The sequence below is a fragment of the Nasonia vitripennis genome, chromosome 2 (genome assembly GCF_009193385.2).
Source record: "Nasonia vitripennis strain AsymCx chromosome 2, Nvit_psr_1.1, whole genome shotgun sequence".
Lineage (NCBI taxonomy): Eukaryota > Metazoa > Arthropoda > Insecta > Hymenoptera > Pteromalidae > Nasonia > Nasonia vitripennis.
Window position 1 is genome coordinate 25,451,111 of NC_045758.1, and position 24,514 is coordinate 25,475,624.

At 44.4% G+C, this 24,514-nt stretch overlaps 3 protein-coding genes across 3 annotated transcripts in view; all 3 read right to left on the reverse strand.

The window, feature by feature from the left end:
• LOC100122347 (tyrosine-protein kinase Drl) overlaps nt 1-24,514 on the reverse strand; it is an 85,640-nt gene extending 61,126 nt beyond the window's left edge. Inside the window, exon 1 of the mRNA XM_008219579.3 lies at nt 23,706-24,514. Coding sequence (XP_008217801.1) covers nt 23,706-23,832 — 127 coding nt within the window. The 5' untranslated portion in view covers nt 23,833-24,514. The remainder of the gene's footprint in view (nt 1-23,705) is intronic.
• On the reverse strand, nt 12,089-14,502 carry LOC100122334 (carboxylesterase clade E, member 6). The gene is made up of 6 exons (XM_001605886.6): nt 14,193-14,502; nt 13,439-14,110; nt 13,196-13,361; nt 12,778-13,113; nt 12,570-12,696; nt 12,089-12,492 (listed from the first exon to the last, which is right to left on the reverse strand). The coding sequence occupies exons 1-6, from the start codon at nt 14,379-14,381 to the stop codon at nt 12,324-12,326; spliced, it is 1,659 nt and encodes a 552-aa protein (XP_001605936.1). The 5' UTR covers nt 14,382-14,502; the 3' UTR covers nt 12,089-12,323.
• On the reverse strand, nt 15,393-17,589 carry CCE-E7 (carboxylesterase clade E, member 7). The gene is made up of 6 exons (NM_001172497.1): nt 17,336-17,589; nt 16,587-17,258; nt 16,329-16,494; nt 15,917-16,252; nt 15,720-15,846; nt 15,393-15,646 (listed from the first exon to the last, which is right to left on the reverse strand). The coding sequence occupies exons 1-6, from the start codon at nt 17,519-17,521 to the stop codon at nt 15,469-15,471; spliced, it is 1,665 nt and encodes a 554-aa protein (NP_001165968.1). The 5' UTR covers nt 17,522-17,589; the 3' UTR covers nt 15,393-15,468.

Here is a 24,514-nt window from a genome sequence, read left to right on the forward strand (position 1 = left end):
GTGCGCAAAAAGGGATCTGGGTCTCGGGAACTGGACGCAGTGGAGCTTTGGTTGGAGAGGTGCAAAAGAGATAAGTAAGGAGTAGTGGCTGCAGGCGCAGGCTTTTTGCGTCCGGAAGGTAAAAGTTTGGAATCCGACCAAGTGTCTGCTGGAATTATGGAAGTGAAGATACCGATGAGTGGGATTAATCGAGGTGTTTGAAAAATTTAGTTGTTACGCTACGCCCTATAAACGAGCATAATGGAATAATCCTGTATCTCGCGTGAAATTTTACGAGCATAATAATTTCAAAATACCTCCGCATCCCCAACTGTTCCATCTTACGTCTAATTACTCCCCCAAGCCCTTAGCCCAGAAAAATCTTCATCCCCAAAACAAACGCACCTCTCCCCCGAAAAAATTTCATACCCTCGCCAATCCCCCAGACAGCCAGCTCACAGTCATCGGTAAACACATAGGGCAATTCGCTCGCGCGCGAACTAGCCGCGCGAGATATTTGTTGGCTGACTGTTCGCGCGAGTGTCTACGAAGTGGATTTGGGTTGCTCCTTGGCGCTACTGTATATAGAGCAGAGCAACCTCATACGCCAGACACGATTCTCTACTTAACGCTGCCGGCGCGCAAGCTAATGGCGTCAGTTGGATGCGCGCCCTTCGCTGCTGCAGCCCATCTTTGCGGAAATCCCGGCGGAGAGGTGAGAGCCAACTAAAAACATAACGCGAGCGCCCTTGTGGGTGTATGTGCGTTAGGACTCGTTACGAGGTTCGAGCTCTTGAGTGCTGCCGCTGCAGTGGAGGGGGTGGACGCATCGGAGTTGGCAGCTAGGACTGGAAGTGAACAAATGCACTTGTCAGACGGTACTGCGGCTCTTTCTTTTGCCTGTGGGAAGGAGAGGTCTTTCTTCTTTCGGGAGTGTATTAGAGGGAAAATAACGAGGGAATTCGGTGGGAAAATAGGTCGAAACAGTGCAGTAGTGGCCATCAGAAAAGATTATGATTATGTTTCGAAGCGATCGCGCAAAATTCGATTTCAATTCCCAAAATACCCAATAGGATTAACTCTCTTCATTCATCTCCATCGTAGTGTAGCGAGCAAAAACGAGATAATGGGAAATTCGAATCTCATTCAGGCCTGTATGCTCCTTACAAAGTGCAATCCTTCAGAGCGAGATCGCGTGACTCGAGCACTTAGGAGACTCAACCAAGCAGCAGTAGTACAGGCGAATCCGGCGCTATGTGCTCGCGGCACGTCGCGAGGAATCTAAAAAGGGTTTGTTCCTCTCTCTCTCTCTCTCTCTCTCTCTCTCTCTCTCTCTCTCTCTCTCTCTCTCTCCAACAACGTCGCGTTCCCTCGCGAAATCGTTGAAACATTCATGCCGCGTAAGAGAGATTATGAGAGCTCCCTGCGAAACGACGCCAGCAGCACTGCCAGCGCCAGAGAGAGAGAGAGAGAGAGAGAGAGAGAGAGAGAGAGAGAGAGCGAGAGAGAGCGAGAGAAATAAGGTGCGCGGGGAGCGCAGTTTATATTTGTTTTACAGTTTAACTGTGCCGGAGAGAGATAGAGCGAGAGAATGCAAAGGTCGCGCTTGGTAAATTGTCGCGAGTTCCGCCGGTGACTTTGGAAATTGGATTTTAATATTTGATGGCGCGAAAATGCACGCCCACGCGTATGGATTATATACGGAGCGCATTTCGTTATTATCGCCGAGCTCGCTGCGCGGTTAAATATATAGTGATGGTGCTGCCGGGCTTGGCTAGTTTGGATATCGTGATTTTTTACTTTCCAGCTGATTGGAATTTTGGTTTTGATTTCGGCTGTTAATATGCGTAAGCGCGCGTGCGAACTAACGAGTGTTAAAATTTTATTGGTGCACCGCGGAGCTTGCGGGAGTTTGAAAAACGTTTCAGCGGCGAGCTGGCTTGATAATTAATCCTACTCGATCGGGTAAAAATATTCAATTTTGAATATTCGATATAACTGCAGAAAAATGCATACAGCTTTTGTATACAGTGTATATTCGTACGGTTATTCCAATAAGTTCGATACATGATCCACAATCTCACAAAGTTGGCCCACGCAATATACCCAGGAAATAAGACGCTCGATATGTGGGTCACACATATTGCTTTTCGCCACACTATACGACGCTATCTGTATACAGGTATACCGAGCACATTTGTTACAGCAACGGCAGCACCTGATTTCAGGCGGCGCTCGAATCCCCGGCAAACAAAACTTCATCAAAACCCCATTAAAAGTTGGCGACGCAAGAATAAATCAATTCCTTCCCCATATGTACCCAGCGCAACCGATATCTCCATTCTCCCAGCGAGTGTGCAAACAAGGCCGCCTAAGAAAAATCCTCGAAATCTTGATTCGCCCATGCATAGGGTTTCACCCTCGCACGTTTATACACAGCCGATGCGTAAAAACTCAATTAATATCGAATCAGCCGGGATCCTCAAGGCTCCAAAGATAAACAGTCGCGATAATCGCACTGCACTCACGAGCGGGAGAGAAGCCGGAGACGCGGAGGGTCAAAGCTTTCGCCAAGCGATCGGCCCTTGAAAGCACGCTCCGGAGTAAATACATTAAGTATACAGGCATCGGCTTCGCTTGCGTATACGTGTGCGTGGGTGGGTGTAGCTATACGTATAGAGCGACTCGAGACGGAGGCAGGAGCTTCTGCACAGTATATAGAAGCTATATATGTATGGCTATAGCCGTGCGGACCGGTGGCTTTCGTCGCGCAGTGCAGACACGTACGAGACAGTCGATGGGATATGTTTCGGTTAAGACGGGAAATAAAGGTGGATATAGATACGCGATTCAATTTGGTCGATTGCTTTAGACCTATAGCGATGCGTTGAATTCTCAGTTCATTTTCTTTCGTTGCACTCGCGAGATTCACAATTATACAATAGGAGCTGCTAATTATCCAACCGACGCGAAAGCATTGTTGCGTGTAAAGCACAAATATAAAAAAACTTCGGCACTCAAAAGTTTGACAGGCGAAATTTTCCGCAAAAGCTCGTTGAAACTTCGGGCTTTACACGCGCGCGCGGCGTCGCTGAATTTTCCCGCCGCGCTGCGGAAACTTTTCGATCTATCAGCAGTTCATTTTTTTCCCTTCCTCCGGAACAGCGCACAGCTCTTTTACACCGCGTGCCGCGCACTTGATAGTTAAGGCGAAACACTGACAGACTTTTAATTAGCCGAGTTTCATCGCCTATACACAGGTTCTTTACGGTGTATACCTGCGCAGCAGTCGCAGACGGATTTTGTTTCGTTCTCGCGCGCGTCTCCCTTTGAAGTATATATGTGTACAGCGTTTTACGCACAGGTGAAGCACACACAGTTCGATTGATATATCCCGGCAGAAGCCGCCGCATCATTAGTTTAAAATATCCGCGCGTGTGTCTCGGCTTGAAAAACATCCCTCGCAAAAACAGTTGAGCTCCGCGCAGCAGAGCCCGAGGCACTCGTACATACCTTTGCTCCGCTGTGTACGTGTATACACAGAGCTTTGCGGCGTAGCTCCGTAATAACCTTTTGCACAGCTTCACATCTCGTGCGCGGCAAAGGTGAGCGAGCTTCCGGTGCTGCGGTGGTGGTTCTTCCGCCACGAATTATCCGCCGCGCGCGAATTCAAAGGTCCTATACTGTCTCTCTCGCACTTTGTGCAAGGCTAGAGAGGCTGAGCCTGTCTAGTGCTCTATGTATACACGGCAAAGGACGAAAATAATCGCCTCAGGAGGAGTACAAGAGGAGGACGCGTTGTTGTAGGAGGAAACCGGTAAATGAATGTATTAACGGCACTGCGAATGCAGGGGGCGTGTGTGAGAGAGCGGAGCTGGTAAATGGCTGTTTGCAAGAATGTTGCGCTGCGCTCCGCACGCGAGAGTTTCCCCCCGGTAACTGCTCCCAAAGCGGCGTCTCTGGCTTCCTAGTGGGTTTATTTCTGCTTTTGATATTATTAGTTCGGAATTAATTCAATGGCATATACTAATGGAATTGGCTAATAGCGATAATGAGTTCGGGATGGTGTTGGGGCTTTCTGCGCGCAGGAAGCTTCGTGCGGCTTCGTTTGCGGTTACTATGCTTTTGCTCAGAATATATTGTATTTATTGTTATAAACCTTTAAATACACGAGAATTTTAAAAAAACGTTTAACAGTTATAGCATGAACAGCCCTAGTTGACTAAATGATAGGCATTTTTGGCATAAATTACATTGGCTATATATGTAGATTTCATGCAGAGTTCGATAAGGGGGATAGGAAAACGTCCAAGCGCCACCTATGTACGAGTACGCGTGAATCGAAATTCAGATTGGGTTGGATTAAACATTTTTATTAGCATAAGTAGCATAGAATTGTTTTCCAAACGCCGAATACGGTGTACACCTACCCTCGGAAATAACTCGCGAGTAAACAATCGTAATTTCCGCAAGTATCTCCCTTACACCGGATAAAATCTCCGCAGGCGAAGCGAAAAACGCCGGTTCAGCTGAAAGCCAACATCCGGCCCCTCTAAATTCAATAACCCTTTGATTAAAGCCTCGAACTCTCCGGTCTCTCTCTCTCTCTCTCTCTCTCTCTCTTTCTCTCTCTCTCACGCGCGCCGTGAAAAATTCCCCGAGATCGAAAGTTAAATGCATTTTCCTCTACTCGTTTTCGACACGATCAACAGACTCACACCGCCGTAGCTCTAAAACTCCCTTATTCCTCGGCACTCGGGACAACGGGATCCCGAAGATTTCCCGGAGTCTTCGGCGCTTCTCGCGGATGTTTGTCTTTAATTAAAGTCGCGTAACTCGCGCATCACGTTATGCCGTGCTCGCGCGCGCGCTTAATAATCGATCAATCTGCAGCTGTACGGCGTAGTCGTCTATTTAATTAGCCGCGCTCGGCGGCGCTAGGCAATTTCGACGAGGAATTTCAATGATCGCCAAAGAGAGTGAGAGAGAGAGAGAGAGAGAGAGAGAGAGAGCTTGTTTGGCGATTGCGAAGGAGCTTTTAAGCATGCGAAACACGAGATGTGCTCTTGAGAAATTGCCGGCTACAGGAGAGTGTTAATTGAATCGTTAATTACGGAATTAACTGGCAGAGCACTTTTGTTTAGCATCTGCAGTCGTGTAATTATTGAAAAGGCCTGAGTTATGATTACAGATGAACCTCCGAGTTCTCGGAGCTTAATTAAACGCGTTTAGTTACTCGATAATTCTACTGTTTTCACAAATAAGTGACTATAAAATATGCGGATTTTCTTGAAAAAGACCGAAGTATGCAACAGTGGTTATTTCTGACAGGACGACGAATTTTTCATTTGTATTCAAGTCCATTCACTCGCTGCGAACGAATTAATTATTCAAAACGTACACGTCTCTCATTCAAAAGTATTATACCGTCAATGCCGCGCAGCGTTTCAAAAAAAAAAAATCTTCCGAATAAAGCTCGCCACGCCACACTTGAAGAACAAAATTGAAAATTTCTGAATATTTTTCCCGACACGCGAGTATATATACATCTCTCCGAGACTTGACTCGCAAATTCACTCCGCGCAATCTCAGCTCCTTACACACAACAACTTTTCCCCCCGGCTTCTTAATCTGCAAGTGCTCGCGAATACAGAGAAAGCGCGCAAAATCTCGGTGATGCAAGAAAAAAAAATCTCTCCGGCGGCGAGGAATACATAAAGCGTCTTAATTGAAAAAAAACACGATACTTTCAGCCAAAACAGGAGGGGGGGGGGATAAGAAGACGCGAGAGGTTCTTTTCATTCTCGCGGTCTTCATCAAGAATCGAGCGAGGTTCGACGCGATCATAATTACTCGTCGCGGCGCGCCGCGTGCCGTTGACATTTTTCTCCGTACAGCGGAAGGGCCGCCGCTAATTGTTCCCGTCGCTTAACGAAGGAATGTCGATCTTGAGCTTTGCTCCCGCTATACAGGCTACGCAAGGGATTCGGCTCATTAGCAGTTGGCAACGAAGTGGGGCCATAGTCACCGCGACGCCGTTTGCCTGGAAATCGCTGCTCATGGGAGAAAGAAAGAGAGAGAAAAGGAGACGAAGTAACGCTGTAGCCAGCTGAGCTCGGGAAGCTTATATATATATATATATATATATATAGAGAGAGAGAGAGAGTCGGGGGTTGAAAGGATTTTTCCCGACTTCATTTTGGCAAGGGTTGAGAGCTGGATTTTTTTTGAGGTGCTTGACTCGAATGCTTAAAATCTCCGCTTGTTTAATTTTTGCGGAGATTATGCTGCGTTGTGAAGGTTATACAGTATTTCGTTAATTCTTGAATATAGCAATGAGAAACTTGTCAATAAAGAAGAACGTATATTTTTTTTACCGAGGCACCTTCAGTTTATAAATATTTTTAATACGAATAACTGAATAACGTTTTTCCACTTGACTATGCGTATTTTAAAATAAAAATGAAATGAAACATTTATTGTTCATTTCAAAATTAAAGAAGTTGAATACCTCTCATTAACGTCATTCAACGATAAAAATGAAATAATAACTTGTGTAGCAAACATTCCCCTGCATCTCATACAAAGGCATTTGAATTCCATGACGCATCGACTTCACATCATAACTATTTCCCGATAGTTCCGACCGTACCGGAACTTTGACCCCATACGGCAACAAATGAACAAAAAAAAAAAACATCACGAACACCCGCTGACACAATCGTGCCGGAACTCGTCTCGTCACATCGCCTCTGTCGACGACACCAACATCACTCAGCAGCAGTAGCAACAGTGGCTCGACTTCGACGAATCGAAAGCAGTTTACGAAACTTGCGGCCGCGACTCTCTATACCTATACACAGCCCGCGACGTGCGCACGCAGCAAGTTTAAATTAAGCCCCGTCCATTAATGACAATGCGCGCTCGCTCGGTAAGTTCGAGTTACTTCCAGACAGTTCTCCCTCTCTATCCTATCTCGGCGCGAGTTTATATACCTATACATATGCATGCGTGAGCGCCGAGATTCCGCGTCTTCCTAAAAGAGACTGCCGGGTTCTCGACAGCCGAGGGATGAATCTGGAAATCGCTTAGAACGAGAGATTTGAATTAAGCAGACGGGCGCCGCTCGCGTAGCGACGAGAGACTTTATATACATATAGCTGAGAGTCGTTTATTAATTTTGACTGTACACAGCCGAGCGGTAGGGCGCGGGCTCTTTAAATACTCGCGATTATTCGGCTTCTTTTTCCAGTGGATTTTCGTCGGTAAATGTTTGCCCTTTTCGCGGAGACGCTGGAATTATGAAGGGGTTGATACAGACGCTGCAGATGCGCGCGTTTTAATCTTCTTTATTGCTGTGGCCGTGAATACTCTATACACGTGGTTGAGACGCTTGCTGAATATGGCTTAGGAAAACGTTACCTTTTTCATTAACGTTTCATGGTGTGTTTTGAAAATGCGAAAGTTTAATACGACTGATGGGAAACTCACAGAAACGCGGTGTATTGTTTTGTCCCGGGATGAGCTGGAGTAGAATGAAACGGGATACGTCAGATATTTGGACGTTAGTTTCGATAAATTATTGATTAAAAACTTTATTATTACAATATGCTGGATTTTCACTTTTTTTAAATAGAAAATCGATGGGTTCCTAGAGCTAGATCAGCCAATCAGAGAATGAATAAAACGATTACCACACCTTCTTTACAGAGTATAGGAATACCCAAACGACTCTACACGAATTGATATCCTGCATTAAATACCCCTAAAATATCCACTAAGCTCTTCTCCCAGACTCCGTACACACCGTCCAAAACGTCTCAAAACAACCTCCTCTATCGGCATAAATTTCGGATTATTCTAAACAGGGATTGGCAAATGAAGACAAATGCGAAATCGATACCTAGAATGTAACCGAAAAAACTCCGCTTCACGGGGCCGCGCGCGCCACATATAGAATATTTGTGCCCTTAAACCGTGAAATATCGGAGGAATATTAATGCACGAGCTCAAAAGCTCCCGAGGCTTGCGCGCTCGCACGCCGCGTCTCTTTGATCCGTGTACACCCCCCGCACACATAACTGCAGCCCTGTATGTAACGTCACGCGCGCCTGCGGAGGCCACTGCCACGGCGGGCTTTAGCAATTTGCGAGCGAGCTATAGCGGTACTCGATTTCATTCGACCGACCCAGGCACGCATTTTTACCTTTGGGGCTAGCTCCGCGCGCTGCCTCTTTTTCCATTAACCCTTTTTTCTCGGCGTCCTTTTATGCGGCGCTTTATGCGGGAATTTTCGTGTGTTCCGATGTACGCGTATTTACGACGCCGTGTGTTCTTGCTCTTTTTTATGTTTGAGCATTAGAACGCAATGCAGTGGAGATTAATTTTCACGGGATGTGTCGGATATTATATTATCTATTTGAACGGAAAATAGAAGCGTGATGGTGGGTCTGATCAAACAAATTAAGTTTTGACTCTATAGTAGTGAATAGGTTATTAAATCTGGTAATTATAATCGTGTAATTGAATAACCTCAGGGCATATTGCATCATTCATATTGTCCGTATTTGATTAAAACTATCACGTTTTAATAAGGAAGGCAGACGTATTTATTTAAGTCGAATATAATTTATTCAAACACACATAGTTACTTTCCTTACCTTGAATACAATGAATTTTTCCTTTCTCTGCCAAAGAGCAAATATTTGCTGCGAATGACGAACAAAAAGACGATATCACCTAATTTAAGTATGAATTATCGATAATCGTAAAATACAGTATATTCATACCGTTCATCCATAACCATTCAAAATCCTCATCTCCTAAATTCACATCTCAAAAATCTCTCCATCCCACTCTGACCTATAACTTCAGCTTCGCAAACACCAATACGCACAGCTCTCTCCCGAGCGACAAATCAAAATTCACTCGTACCATTTCGCCTCGTCTCGCGGCGCATAAAGCATCCTTCTGCAGCGAGTCACATATATCTTTCTCTCTCTCTCTCGTACAGCTTCGCTACTTCCCATATTCTGCAAGGCGAGTTATTCGGAAGCCGATGCATAAGGCACGTATATGATACGGCACCGCGATCGATACGATGTATGGAAATCCTCGCCCGGACTCTTGCCAAATGTACGTCTTCTTTCTCGCATCGGGGCCGAGTTATTTGCCGAGGCGGCCGCGATTTACGCGCCGCCGAGTCGTCATTTCGGTGTCTGCCGAGCCGATTTTTTCCCGGGCTTTATGAGGGAGAAAGTTCGCGTGAGTTTGCCGCGCGGCTTTGCCGTTTTTATATTCTGACGTTTGAAGAAGCTGCTGCTCGTTTTGGTCGCGTCGTGTGCGTGAGTCTGCGATTTTTTCCTTATATAGCTATGTGTTTGTTTGACTCTCGGGATTGTTGAGTTATTTCAAGCTAATGCGATGTAATTTTCTGGAGAAGAATATACCATTCTCGAGTTATGCAAGATTTATGATTGCCTCGTTGTTTGAGCAAGTGTGAATTAACAGCATGTGCTGACAGTGCCGAAACGACAAATATTTCGTTTCCAGATATATAGCGCGTGAAATCCCGCTGGAAATCCAGCATCAATCAGTGTCGAAATTACAAAATTACCAGCGAGAACACGCGCGCTCGCTGATCAATTTACCCGCCGGTGTTAAAACTCGACGGCGTCATTTGTTTACAGGGAAAAAGCTCGTAGCAAAGAAAACCCCGTCCCTCTCACCCCCTCTCGACGCCGCTTTCAATCCGTTCTACTCGTGTTGCGCCCTGTACTACACAGCGCAATCAATTCGCTTTTCAGCTCGCGCAAATTAAGGTCAGCCCGCGTCGAGCCACTGGCGCTTTAATGATACGTAATTTCACTGCCCGATTTCACGGAAAAAAAGAAGAACGAAGACGACGCGTTTGCAACGAGTGTTATATACGCGCAGAGCGACAATTACGTCGAATTAGCGGATCCTCACGAAGCTAGTCTTTATCGAAATAAAAGAGGAGATTAGAGTTTTTCATAACAGCGTGCGCGGAGCTCGACTTTAGATTCATTTGTTTTGGCGCTAAAGTCATCGACTTATAGGCACGCTCTCTCACAGCGTGCGCGGGAACATTTGAAGCGTGCGTGGGGATACCTATCCTGTCGCTGTCATTTGTTTTATATATGTATGATTGCGAAATTGTGTATCATTAGTGCAAGACGCCTTGTTTATAACCTATTGGTACCTAACCGAAAAGTAAACATGAGTGATAACAGTTCTTGTGATACAGACGATATATCCGATTATGGAAATGAAATTCCACCCGAAATCGCATACTGCAGTGTGACAATCAAGTAGCATCTACTTCTGGAGCAGAAATTACAGTTTATCAACTCAAAAAATCTGTAATAGTTTCGTTAAAAAGAACCAGATTTGATTCAGAAGTTCGAGATGATGATAATGAACCACACGCTGAGGATGAATTTTATCGATTAACCGAAACACAGCAAGCTACATGTGGTTCACCTTGAAAAAACGTAGACAAAACAGTGATGAAAAAAGCGAACAATTATTTACTATTAAAAGCATCGACAAAAATATTTCTTTTCATTTTAATAATTCTAATGTTACAATTAATGTACATAATCATCATAATTAACTACAATGTACGATACACTATATTTGTGTTTTAGTTTAATATTTTTTGATATAAGATGTAATAATTTTCTAAATAATTCATTTTTAAATTTGCAAAAATATTTTAGTTTAGTATAATTACACTCGTATATAGCGACAATGTGTGATTAACGAACTTTTTGTATGAATAAGCTTTCACAGGAGCGTGGCCTATTTTGCATTATGAAATAAATTTAATTTGTATAATATACTAATATAGTATAATGTCGAGCTCCGCGACACTTATTATGAAAAATAGTATACGCAACTCGTGCGAGGGAAACACGACTTACGCACTCGTGGTAATTCAGCGCCCTCGCTTCGCTCGGGCGCGAACTACCGCGCGTGCATAAATCGTGTTCCCCTCGTACTAGTTGCGTAATGTACTATTAGATTAATTAATTTCTATTTGCGTACATTATGTTGTACGATTCAATATGTACAGCAGAGTAGTAAAAGTACAAAAATAATAAGTTTGAGGTATCTGTTTTAGTAGGTGTGTAGTGTGAAAGTATGCTGAGGTGAAGATGGGTTAAGCGAGAGTGAGCAAGTGTGTGCGTGTGCGTGACTGTGTACACGATGTTTATGTGCGATGGATGTAGTGTTACGGAGGTGTGATGGCACTTTGTTCCATAGGTATGAGACGCTGATATGAAACGAGTTCCTTAGCGTCTCCGTCGCGAAAGTAGGGATATCCAGAGGTGTCACTTCCCCCCTAACAGGCCGCAGTGCTACGCGAAAGTCGAAGTAGGCCTGGTGAGGGATTTCTCGACGTGTTGGCTGATGGTAGTGCTGACCTCGTCTTCTTGTTCGCCGGCTGCTGTTGTTTGGGAGTATTCTTCGAGAAAAGAAGCGCCGCTAACGAATGTTCCTTTGGCAAGTCGCGAAACGAACGGCGGAGGGAGAGAGATATACGTCTAATTAGAGATGCAAGAGCGTTCTTTTCCCTCTTTTATTCCCTCTGTCTTTCTACCTGATGCCTACGCGGCGATCGTAGAATAATCGCATGGTAATTGGATGAAACCAGTACCGCCGCTGTCGCTGCTTTATTATTGAGCTGTGCATCGTTTTGCTATTGGATTTACAGGAGATCCGTGCGCTCTTTGTCGTCATTCTTTGTTTTTGTTCTTATGCTGGTTCGCATGTATTTACAAGGAAAAATATCACTATCTGGCGCGTTATCTGGAAGATTGGTATGGCGATAAAAATATTTTCAGGTACAATGTTATACATTGAAGAATTCAGAAATTTGTATTTTTAATATAACTTGAAGAATGTAGCTTTTGGACTAACGCTCTTCGCAATGTCTATGAAAACGAAGATGGAGTAGTTAAATATTAATTTTTTACTATTTTGACTTTAATAATATTGATCTTATTTTATAGGGGAGTTTTATAGTACACTATAAACTGTAACGTAAAGCCAAATAGATCTTGGAGCAGAAGGAACAAAAGTATACAGGTAATGGAAATTTGTACATTTATTTTATATTTACTATGAAACATGATACATGATAATCTGAATGATGCACGCGGCTTACGAAGTACAAAAGACGATTTCAAGGAATGATTCAGAAATCAAAGTACTTATTTGCCATCTTCAGCCATTGATCGTTTATGTATAATCTTATCGCTATATCAGAGGGTATTTAAATCGGGAAATTAAGCGTATGACTTCTTAAAATACTGTTATTAAGAGCTAATTCTATTTTCGTTGAAACCGAGAGTTTCCCAAAATTGCAATTTTCCTAAATCATTGTTAGTTTCGAGCTTGAAGTTTCCTGGCCCAGCCATGTGTAAATACTCGAAGTTCTTTTTCTGTGAATTGAGCCTCGTCCATTTCGGCCCGAACTTAGGAACACTATAACAATTAATTATTTATCAATATTACTGACGATAATAATGCTTTTAAAAGATACAATATTCGTCAATTCTTACCCCTGTTTTGCCACAGACAACCAAAATTTAACCAAATCTTTGTGCATCGCAAAGTCATTTTCCGTCTTTGTGGGATTTATGAAAGGATTTCCGACAACAAGTAAAACATCATCGGCATGGCTTACACCTATTTTTACGATTTAAAAAAATTAAATCGTCCATATAAAGTAATAGTTTTCAATTAAAAAAAAAACGTAAATAAAATTACCAAAATTTTCAGTGCTGTGCGATGCGGAGTCGCTTAAACTGTTTGCAGCTCTGTATGTATAATAATAAAACCAGACTGGTGAGTTACTAGCTTTGGCTTGTTCCTTTGCTGCCTTCACGGCATCATAAATAAAAACTCTGTCGCTCACAAGGTGGGTGAGGGTAAGGAAGTTTTCTTTGTTGATAGGGTTATCACCGAAGTAATACTTTCTGATTTTGCGAGCGACACTGGCGTGTTGGTCTTTAGGGATCGTGTAATAGTAATGGAGCAAATGGGGCGCTGCCGATTCCCAGTTCTTGTTAAGGTCTTCGATAATGGTTTCGTTCAGTGCGAATTCTGAGAAAGTATTCCCATTGTAATAAATCCGTAGAAAGATAACCATCAAGGTGCAGTCGATTATACGAATTAGGATTCATACCTGCTACGGGATAAAGTCCCTCTTCACTGGTTACACCAGTGACCCAAGGTGCCGGATAAGCATCACCACTTCTAATGATGTCAATTGGAGAACGGTTAATGAACGGTTTGTCCGTGGACTTTTCTACCACAGGTCCAAAAGGCGTGAATTCGTTCAAGTGCCATGGCTACGAGAAACACGGAAAAAATTGTTTATTTTTGTGATGTGAACGTATATAAACTATATCAGATAATCATTGCATACCATAAAATAAGCTTGTGCTGCTACAACATCGTAAGCGGGACGTTTTCTGAGACACTCAACGGTTTTGCGGATGTCGTCAGTTGGGCAGCCCAAAAGTTCACCCAACTTGATGGCTTTTGCGCGCGACGCCTCGGCTTGGGTCCAGCAGTCAAAAGCAGTTCCACTGAACGAGATTCCAGTTTGGAAAAGTCCAGCAGACCACGGGGACAAATAGTGGTAATGAACACTGGCACCTCCAGCGCTCAGTCCGCCGATCATGACCTGATCAGGATCACCGCCAAAGTACTCGATGTTTTCGGAAACCCATCGCAAAGCAACAGCTTGATCCTTCAGGCCCATGTTACCAGGAACAACCTCATCTTCGGTACTCAGGAAACCAAGCGAGCCGTGTCGGTAAGCTGCCGAGACGAAAATGACGTCGTGATCCATCAGGTATTTTTGCTCTCTGCCATTAAGAGTACTGTATTGGAAACCGCCACCGTAGATCCAGAATATCACAGCCAACGGCTTGTTGGTTTTGTTCGTCGGTACGTAGACGTTCAAGTACAAACAGTCCTCGACACCATACACGTAACCGCCAGTCGGAAGAAGATCGCGACCATGACTCACGCAAGCTTCTTTGAATTTGTCTGCTACCAGTAGACCTGGCCATGATTTAACAGGTTCGGGTGCCTAATTTTATTTATAATGAGTTCGAATCGTTAATCAGAACAATTGATTGATAAAAAGAGAAAAATAATTGATTTCAAAGTACCTTGAACCTTCGCTCTCCTACAGGTGGTAACGCGAAGGGTATACCTTGGAAAGCTTTGTACTTGTTTCCTCCATTCGAAACCAGATAGTGGCCCTGGACTTTTCCCAAAGGAGTCAACACTGTCGGCGCGTCTTGCGAACAGCCTAACTGTGCAATCGCGAGAAAGAGGATGGTGCTTACAATCAACATGATTGATAAAGAGAAAGCAAAACGAGTTTTGATCCAGTCGTTAAAAAACTGAGGACTTGTTCTGCATTATCCGCTTATATAGCGCTCGCGAACTGAAGCTTTATCTGCTACCAAGTGTTTACTCGTATCACCGAGATAAGCGTCAATAAATTTAAATTCAAGCTGTAATACCACGTATGCTCTTAAAATAAGTTAAATTGTATGAAAGCTAGTTGCTAGTCAAATGTAGAAAAAAATATATTTGTCTAGTACGTAACAGAGCGTAACTTCAACCGATATGCAGCTAATAAAGATAAGTAGGGTTGATACATATTGAAGGAAAATCTGTGATGCAAATCGTGCAAATGTTTCCTCAGAAAATAGCAACACCCAGTCATTTACTGTTTACTGAGTGAAAACAATAGAACTAAAAACTATAAGTTTATTTAATAAAATCTAGAATAAAAAAATTATTCATCCTTCAAAAACTACAAAACTTTCACCATCCGTCTACTCTCAGACTCGACCGTTGATTTTCCACAATAAACCCCTCGAAATCTTGGTTCATCCACCAGCATAAACAGCCACCTCAGCTTATCCTTCCTCTCGCTGTATCTTTTTCTCGTAATATCAATTTCAGCTCTAAACGAGCCGTTTTCCTCTCCGCTTTTGTCGATTCTCTCTCGGCCGTGCTCTGCGCCTCCCATCAACCGCGGAATATGATATTACGGTCGAGCTCTACATAGCAGAGAGCGTTTTAATGACACTCGCATCGAGTGAAAGATGAAAACGAAGGCGACCGCCGCTCCGCACACAGGCGCGCGCGCAGTGCAACGCTTTTGCTAATTAGCAGCGATGGATTCGCTCGGGCGTTACGGAGCGTTGCTTTGATTCAATTTGATCGTTGTGATACGTGTGCGGTTGGAAGGGGTTGTCGGAACGAAAACAATGACCGCGCCGGGCTTTGATGCTGTGGATCGTGTAATAGTGTCCTTTTTCGAGGGTGATGGCTTCGTTTGTTGTAAGTGGCGGTTTGTTGTAAAGAAGTTAATTTTTTATTTACGATATTTTTGTACAAAACTCTTTGGTGTAGTAATACTAGAGAGCATCAAGTCGATGCATGATGAATTTTGTTTTCGTTGAAGTCGATCGATTTCCAGAACAGTTTATTGGCTAAATTATGGTTACTCTCCATTCTGGAATTGGATGGTCCTCGAATATGCAGATACTCGAATGGCTTTTTCGTTGAATTGACTCTGAGCCACTGCTGCCCGATTTTCGGAACACTAAAATTTTAAACGATATTTTTGTTTGTTCGAAATACAATAATATGGAAGATGTTAATTCCACTTCAATTACCTTTTACTCGCTACAGACGTCCATATTCGAACCAATTCGTTGTGCATTGCCATATCCGATGATGTTTTTGTCGGTGTAACAAAAGGATTTTTCTGAACTAAGCACACGTCGTCGCCGTGACATACACCTGATCGATTTCCAAAGTATTAAAATCGTTTTTAATGTCAATTGCATGATTACAAGATCAATAAACTAACCAAAGTCTTCTGAACTTCCAGTCTCGCTCTCACTTATACTAGTAGAAGCTCTGTAACTATAATAGTAGAAGAATACTGGACTACGATTAGCTTCAGCCTGGGCTCTGGCAGCCTTTTCCGCATCTACAATAAACATTCTGTCGCCTACAAGATGCGTCAGACTTCTTATATTCTCCTCGCCAATTGGTTCATCCCCAAAGTAATGCTTTCTAATAAGCTTTGCAGTGCTGTTATGTTTCTCTTTGGGTATAGTGTAGTAATAATCAAGTAGGTGAGGTGCTATAGATTCCCAATTTTTGTCGATGTCTTCCAAGGCTTCGGCCTTAGTTATGTACTCTAAGAAGAAACAAAACAACGATGATCTCACTTTCGTATATGTTTGAGGATAATAAACAAAGTATGACAGCAGTACCTGTTAGGGGATACAGTCCCTCTTCGCTAACCACACTAGCAACCCAAGGTAAATCGTGAACTTTGCCATTCTTTATTATTTCGATCGGAGACTGATCGATGAATGGATTTTCCGAAAACTTCTCTACCACAGGACCGAATGGTGTGAAAGGGTTCAATCGCCATGGCTGTTACAATAAGCACCAAATAAGAAATTAAAGTACATATGTGTAAAACATTGAACAAGTTTTACATTATCCAATACGATCGAATTTAGTACCATAAAATGAACCTGAGCCTCGACCAGCTCACTAGCGGGTATTCCCTTTAGACATCGAATCATCGCAGGGATATCGCTGACTGGACAGCCCATGAGTTCTCCCAGTTTCACAGCCTTTTCTCGTGAATTTTGAGTCTGCGTCCAGCAGTCCAGAGCCGTGCCGCTGAACGATATTCCGCTGTGAAATAATCCGGCAGTCATCGGTGACAGATAATGATAATGAACACTAGCCCCACCGGCACTCAAACCCATGAGTGTTATTCTGTTGTGATCTCCTCCAAAGTACTGGACGTTTTTCTTAACCCAATGCAGCGCTGCTACTTGATCCTTCAGACCCATGTTGCCGGATACTACATCGTCTTCGGTACTCAAAAATCCGAGTATACCAAGACGATAGTTTACCGAAACGTAAACCACGTCGTGGTCCATCAAGTAGTAGGCTTCGTTTTCCATGACTGTGCCGTATTGAAAGGCGCCACCGTGGATCCAAAATATCACTGGTAGCGATGCGTTGGTTTTCCTAATTGGTGCGTAGAGGTGCAAGTACAGACAGTCCTCGTCACCACGGACATGACTGCCCGACGGGAATGTGATGCGCTCGTATTCCAGGCAATGTTTGGTTAATTTATTGGCGACTGTGACGCTTGGTTGTTTGGTTATCGGTTCCGGAGGCTGTTTTATAAAAAAAAAATATATTTAAAATCGTTTTTTAAAAGAAAATCAACTGAAACATTGCCAAAGTTACGTACTTTGAATCGCCTGTCTCCAATCGGCGGTAACGCGTAAGGTATCCCTTCGTAAGCTTCATATCGGTTTCCTTGGTGTGACGTTTGATAATAACCTACTATTTTTCCCGAAGGTGTCGAAACTGATGGAACGTCTTCAGACGCGCAAAAGCTAATCGTCAGCAAATAAACAAACACTGCCACCCTCATCGTGATTCATCGGAGTAACGTACTACGACAATACTTCCGTGAAAACACTGAATGACTTTCATTACGCTCTGTGTTTAAATAGGAATCTTACATCGGACTGCACAACGCTATCGATAATTTGTCTTATCTTTCACATTATACGCATGTCAACAACCAGTCTTTGATTGTTTTGTTATCGCTAAGCTCTCAATACGACGCTTGTGGATTTCCATTACTTTGATTGAATTCTCAATGTAGATTGGGTTAATATATCAGTAAAATCTATACATCTCATCAGCTTACAATTTGTTTGAAGTATTTTATCGCTGTGTACCGCAATTAGGCATTAAAAATTATTAATTATCGCTCTCTTGAGTATAATAACAAAAGCGATAGCAAACTTTGATAAGTTTCATGGAAACGATACTCTAGGACCCGACATTAAATTTCCAAGTGGAAATAATAAACACAGCATTATACGCTTTAAAACTTTCATTCGAGATCCAAAACTTTAGCTCAAGTCATAATTTATTCCAAGACTCTCAGCTTAATCCAAGCGTGAAGTAGCGAAGAAAACTTATCCTCTCAATTTAGTTGCGATTGTCCAACGAGTTAATTTATTTATAAAAAAAAGGATCATCCTCTACCTTCAGCAGACACACATCAATCAACGTTAAAATATTCATACAATCATACATGCATCTCACCAGACCTCCAGCCATCCATCGCTTGCATAGGACAAATATCAGCTTCTGCCTCTACCCGTTATATAGACGCGTTCAAATTGGTCATCCCGTAGATCCGCGACAAGCCGTGTCTCCTCGGATTCCTCGTTAAGTTCGGTCAGGCCTGCGCCTCCATCCCCATCTCCGCGCGCAACTTGAAATTACCACTCATCTACCCGTCCCCGCGCGCACATGTCATACGCGCGTATGTATACGTATACGAGAGGAACAAGCCGGCGGTGCAAGCAATATCAATCGCCGGAGAGAGAGAGAGAGACAGAGAGAGAGAGAGAGAGAGAGAGAGAGAGAGAGAGAGCGAAGCTTGCGTCGGGAGATTTTCACCTCGGCTCTGTTGCTCTGGATGTGTGTTATATATAGCCGGACGAGACTGTGCGGAGGATAGACTGCGGAATAACCACAAGCTGATGAGCTGCGGACGTTTGTTCTGCGAGTGTACGCGGCAGAGAATTCCCTCTCGTGTGTCCTGGGAATTCGAGGAGAGGCCTTTTTTCCGCGCCGTTTTTCCTTTTCCAAGAGATCGTCCGACGAGTAATAAGTTGTTACTCAGCTCGTTGGGCTCTCCTTTCTCTCCTTTTTTAATTATTATACTACCCTTTCGTGAGACGTTCGCTAACAATACTCCTTCGTTTAAACAATTCGCATCGTGTTTGTTATTCTAACGCATACACTTTCACAAATACCTACCGGTGATTCGCTGCCGTTACCGGCGATAAAAACTCTTAACCGTGAGCCATTCGTTCGCGTATTATTTGTCGGCAATCAATTGGAAAAATCCGCAGCTCAGATGCATCCGCGCGCTGGCGAAATAATAAGAGAACACTTCCCGCGATCCGCTGAGCGCGCGAAAAATATTACATCCCGCAGCGAAAACAACAGTCCGTTTCAGCCCGAATAAATATTCCTCCTCTGCGTGTGCGTGTGTGCTTTCTTTTATTTTCATTTTCTGGCCTGATGTTATTGGATCATACTATCGCAGCACTCTTTCACCATTCGATGTTATTTCCCCGCGGAGTAAAAATCCCCGCGTTGAGAGCGCATCGGGGAAAAATCTCCGCGTCGACGCGGCGATGGTGCGAACAGCCGCGCAAACACAGAGAAGCGTCGAAGATACTTATCGGCGCAATTTAAATAAGCAAACGAATCCGCGAGAGAGCTCGGCTATCAAACGTGAAAAGGTTTAATCGAACGCGCGTGTACGCCGAAGCTGCGGCGAAGTCGATAACAAAAAAAAGTGGGATGAGGCAGCAGGTATACGTATATAGAAGAGTATATGGCTCGAGTGGATGGATGTGCATTTGCGAGAAAGAGAAAGCGGAGAGTGGAAAAGAAAATAGAAAAATAGAGAGCTGCTGCGTGATTTTAAAATCGTTATATCCGTGTTTATGCGGTGGATTAACTATTCCCGATGTTTTCTCGACTGAAAACGCTCTCATGAGCATATCGAGCTTGCAAGCTAATAAAACGCTTTTAACGCATAGTCCGTAGTTTCCTGCAAAAAATATCCATGTAATCTACGATACTCCCCTATTCGGTCCTCGAAATCGCATCAATCAACGATGCAACCCAAACACAATCAACACAAACAATATTGACGTTTCAAACACGAAGGTAATTCCGGAGATACATAAATATACACATACAGGCGCGATGTATACGGCTGTGTGTTATAGCGCGAGGGATAACTCTAGTGTGCGGCTTTCCATCGCGAGCGGCTAGGTTCGATCGAGCGTAGCTTCGCAAATTTGCCGGTCTACCCGCCGGGCCAAATTAAAAATCAATTCCGCGGCCGGCTCTAATGCGTCCCTATGCGCGACCTCAGCCACTCGGTTTTGCGGGAAATCCTCTTAGGAGCTTGCGCTGGATTACCAGGCGCGCCTTGGGTACACTCGATATTTCTCAGATTTAGAGGCGTTCCAAGGACGCGGGAGCGTCGCTGAGCAATGATGCCTGACCGATTCTGGCCTTTTCTACTGGAGCTTGCAAATCTTTTAAAAATTAATAATGCAAGAGCAAAACAATGCGAACGCCGTGAAAATCCTCGATCCCTTGCAGCAACATCTTACGCAAATCGCGAGCCCCGAGCCCCATCAGTCGCATTTTTTCATTTCCGTAGAAGTTTGCAAGCTTCGCTCTCACTCTCGGCGTGTCCTCATTAGTTTTAATTCGCAGACGGCCGTCCTTTCGTGCTTAACCGTAGAATTAGTGTCTCGCGCGTATTAACAACACTTAAAGGCGTTTGCGCGACGAGCCGTCGTCCTTTTAAATGGGAATTTGCTCGCCGCCGTAGGCTACCTCTCTTCCTTATCCTTTACACGCTGCAGCTTTTTCCTCTTCCTCTTCTCTCTTTCTCTCTCTCTCTCTCTCTCTCTCTCTCTCTCTCTCTCTCTCTCTCTTTCTCTCTCCTCTTTCTTCGCTGCTGCTGCTGCGCCGTCCTTTTTTTTAATACCTCCCGCGCGCGTCGCAAGTTTCTGCAGGGCGAAGTAAAGTCATTTCGTCCCTGCAATCTAAGTTAAGTGACTTTCGAGAGCTTCGGAGAACGAAACTCGTTCCGGAGCGGCTGCGCGCGCGGCTCCTTTTTATCTAGTTCGCGCGCCCGCTGCGCGCTCGTGTGTCTCCGATTCTTCTTCTCCGCGGCGCTCTTGTGCTTCTTCTTCTTTCTGCTCTGGCCTTTACGATGTAAGCGAGAATAGCCCATCGGGCTCTTTACTGCAAGTTCGCAAGCTCGCCACTTTTCTATTGCGTCTTAATTCTCCGGCGCTTCGTTCTACTTTTACGCCCGAGCTTTTTTCTCGCTGCCCCCGACGTGCCTCTTTTAGCTCTTTTCGGGCTTGTCGATATTTATACCAAGAGAGCGAAAGGCTCTAGCGCTTTGCTGCTATAAGGTCTAGGGGAGCGAGTGTGTAGTTTGGGTCGATCGATAGTTCGGAATTGCAGGTGCTTATCTTAGAGTCTTTTTTCTGCGCCGGTTGTTTAATAAATTATTACGGGAGTGGATGTATTCCTTTGCAAGCTCGAGCGAGGAATATTACGCGTCTCGATCGATTGCGGCATTAAGAGGTAAATGTAAGCGTGTATACTTTGCGTACGTATCTCGGGTTATGAAACTGATAAAAATAAGAAGAAGGGGTAAAGCCGACGCATCAAAGTTTAAGTAATCTTCATAAACTGAAAAATAAAAATAACGCGGAAACTCGGTTTCACTGGATGCGATATCAACGCGCAACGATCCACATCGCGCGGCGGTCCTCTATATTTTCCCTCCCTTGTTTCGATTACTTCGCTCGTTTCGCCCTTCTAATAGCTGAAAAAAGTGTTGCCTGGCGCTGTGCGGAAACGATCCAGCCTCGATGTAATGATGCACTAAAGACAGCTGCCGCCGCTAAAGTGCCTGTAACTCTCTCACCTCCGCTACCGCAGGCGTAAAGTCGAAATTGTTTTTCTTCTTTTTTCTCTGTAAAGGGCGCTCCGATAGAAAGAAAATTTTTTCCTCTTTTTTCAGAACTTCAATCGCGCGAAGTAATAAATTCTCCGTTGCAGCATTCGTTCCGCCTGCGTCTTTACACACTCGAACGAGGGCGAATAATTCAACCGAAGGGAAGCGACAATTACGATAAGAAATTCGCGTGGTGTAAATTTTTAAACGCCCGTTGAAACTTCGACGCAGCGACGAGTCTCCCCCTCGCGACTTCTCTTGTATAAAAGAGTCCTCAAGCGTCGCGGGCGATAAAAAAAGGAAGAAGAATTATATCGCCTTCGCGAATCTCCCATCTCCTCGCGCCATAAACAACCTCGGCAGGCATCCCTTTTACGAAATCCGTCGCGTTTCCGAGTCCGCGTTATTATACGGCGCAAACACAAGCGTATCGCTCTTGGGGCAGTCCATAAAGCGGCCTCCGAATAAATCAGCCGGCGTGTGTGTCGCGGAAAAAAAGCCGCGGAGATAGGCGCACGTGTGTGGGTATACATATATCAACTATGCGAACGTAATTAGATAAACCGCGGCGGCAAAAATTTATGCCCTGCCCCGCAAGAGCGACAAATCTCTCGCGAAGCCGTGCATGCACGCACGCACGAATGAATCACCGCGAGAGAGCGGCAAAAGCGATCGGTGCATGCATGCACGCACGCGCGACTCACTACTGGAATAGGATATATATATAGAGAGAGAGACGAGGTCCATGTGCGCGCGATCGTCGAGGCAATAAATCCGAGGCGCTTGTCGCGGAGGAGAGAAGCTTGTAGGCTATACGTAGATATGCGGGAAGTTTCGCGATGGGAAACGCCGCTGCCGCCGGCTTGTGCTTCGAGCTCGATTTGAGTATTTGATTAGGGTAATGCGGTTTCGCCCGAGAGATCGGTCTGGATATGCGCGGATTTTTGATGTTTATGCGCGAAGAGGGAATGTTTTATCGGGATTTTGTTTTATCGTGACGAGTTCGTTGAAGAATTGCTAATTGATACGTCGAGCGAGAAGATTCGTGAAAACGTTGTGATTGATCGTGTAGGAATTGGATTTTTATCGGGATTTTATCGCGATCGGTTAAGCGAGCTTAATTATACCGCGCGTGTAACGTCAGCTATGAAATCTGTTTATGCGAAGCATAATCGTAAATATTGCTGAGCTTATACGCGTATTGTGAAACAAAGAAGGATTTAACAATCGTTTCGATATGAAAAATAGCAGTGTTCGTGGATACAACTTTTAGTTTCCGCTGGACTGAAGTGGCAGAAAAAGATTTGAAAAAATGTCTGAGAAAATAACTTATGTTCAACTAGACTCTGGCAGTTATTGCACGAGCGGTTCAACTAGATCCAGCTCCGTATTTTCAACAAAGGTGCGGCTCACCTCTATATCAACACCGGACTCGCAGATCAAGATGCGGGAAGTTGGAAAGCGTCCATGCGCCACCTATCTTCGCTAACCAAAAACTAGAAAAGTTTAAGCGGTGGGAAAAAGGCCAGTCCAAAACTGCTTCGTTGTACAGTATATTGCATAGCAGGCGTAAGCACAAATCAAAACTAAATTCTCTCTCTGGAAATAGTTTTTTCCCCTTCCATTCTAGCAACACAACATGCTACAATAAATAATTCTACTGCCATAAGCTTAAAATTTTTATTCAAAAAGGTCTAATGCCACTTTTTTGTTCTTCTTTTTGGATCGTCCCTAAATATCGCGGGACCTTTACAATGGTCTAAAGCTCTACAAAGAATAACCAGTCGGGCAGTGCAGAGCTACTTCGCCGTTGAACAACTTTCGTCAAACTCTGAAAAACCTCTCAGCAGAGGTGGATCAGAAAATTTTACAAAACCCATTCATTCAACCGCCGAAACTCTCTCATAGCGCCGGCGAGCAATTCATCAAAATCTCCGCTCGAACAATTCCCTGCTTACTCCCTCCCAAAGCAAAACGAAGCTTCGCAAGCTCCGCGCGAAAGTAAAAGCGCCGAGTAAGTACTCACCGAGCAGTTTCTTGACTTGCGATTGACTGATGAAGAGGTCGAGGTAAGCATCGCCACAGCCGGCGAACAGTAGGAGAAGCAGCAGCATCGCCAGCGATAAGGACGAGCTTTTGCCGGGCAGCTGCATTGTCGCATCGCTCGTCGGCCGAAACTTTGCGGCGAGACGATCGTGTATTGAGAACTCGCGCAAGTTTTTCTCTTAAGCTCTGCAGCAACAGCAGCAGTAGGTTCTTTCACAGCTGATCGCGTGTATTCACGGTAGAGAGCTTGCGCGCGCGCGAGCGCGGAAGCCGTTTTGTTTTGATTTCTTCGCCGGGAGAGCTTTCTTCCGGCTGCTTTTGATGTTTTGCTCTTTAGATTCACGAGTTCAGTCTTACGTTGCAGCTATGTGAAGTGGCACTTTTTGTTCGATTCCTCTGGCACGAGAAACGACACTACTTCTCTCTTTTGATTCTCTATTTTGATTACTCGTTATCGATAACTCGCGTCCGAAGGAGGTTACATAAAACGGAAAAGCACATCGGCGGTGCACGTGCGCGCCGGCAGAATCCTTTTCCCCATCCCGGAATCGATTTCTCCGGCGGAACGCGCACTCGACACCTGACAGTTTAACGCTCCGATAAATCGGCCCTTCTCGAGCATCTGCGAATCGAGCACGTAAGGGGCATATCAGGCCTGAGAGGCTTATACGTATGAAATCCTTCACAGCACATCTATCATGACTGAGCTCACGTGGCTATCGTAGAACTGAACGCCTGGATTTATAGAGCAGCGCAGACGTCACCGACGGTCGGACGGCCGAGCGCGAC

What these genes read in the sequence shown, in the direction of transcription:
- LOC100122334 (XM_001605886.6), bottom strand. Translation starts at nt 14,381, where the DNA reads ATGTTGATTGTAAGCACCATCCTCTTTCTCGCGATTGCACAGTTAGGC. An exon ending in TAGGAGAGCGAAGGTTCAAG is followed by an intron (nt 14,111 to 14,192) that starts GTACTTTGAAAT and finishes AAATAAAATTAG; the next exon opens with GCACCCGAACCTGTTAAATC. An exon ending in CAGCACAAGCTTATTTTATG is followed by an intron (nt 13,362 to 13,438) that starts GTATGCAATGAT and finishes TGTTTCTCGTAG; the next exon opens with CCATGGCACTTGAACGAATT.
- CCE-E7 (NM_001172497.1), bottom strand. Translation starts at nt 17,521, where the DNA reads ATGAGGGTGGCAGTGTTTGTTTATTTGCTGACGATTAGCTTTTGCGCG. An exon ending in AGGCTCAGGTTCATTTTATG is followed by an intron (nt 16,495 to 16,586) that starts GTACTAAATTCG and finishes TTATTGTAACAG; the next exon opens with CCATGGCGATTGAACCCTTT. An exon ending in TGGAAGTTCAGAAGACTTTG is followed by an intron (nt 15,847 to 15,916) that starts GTTAGTTTATTG and finishes GAAATCGATCAG; the next exon opens with GTGTATGTCACGGCGACGAC.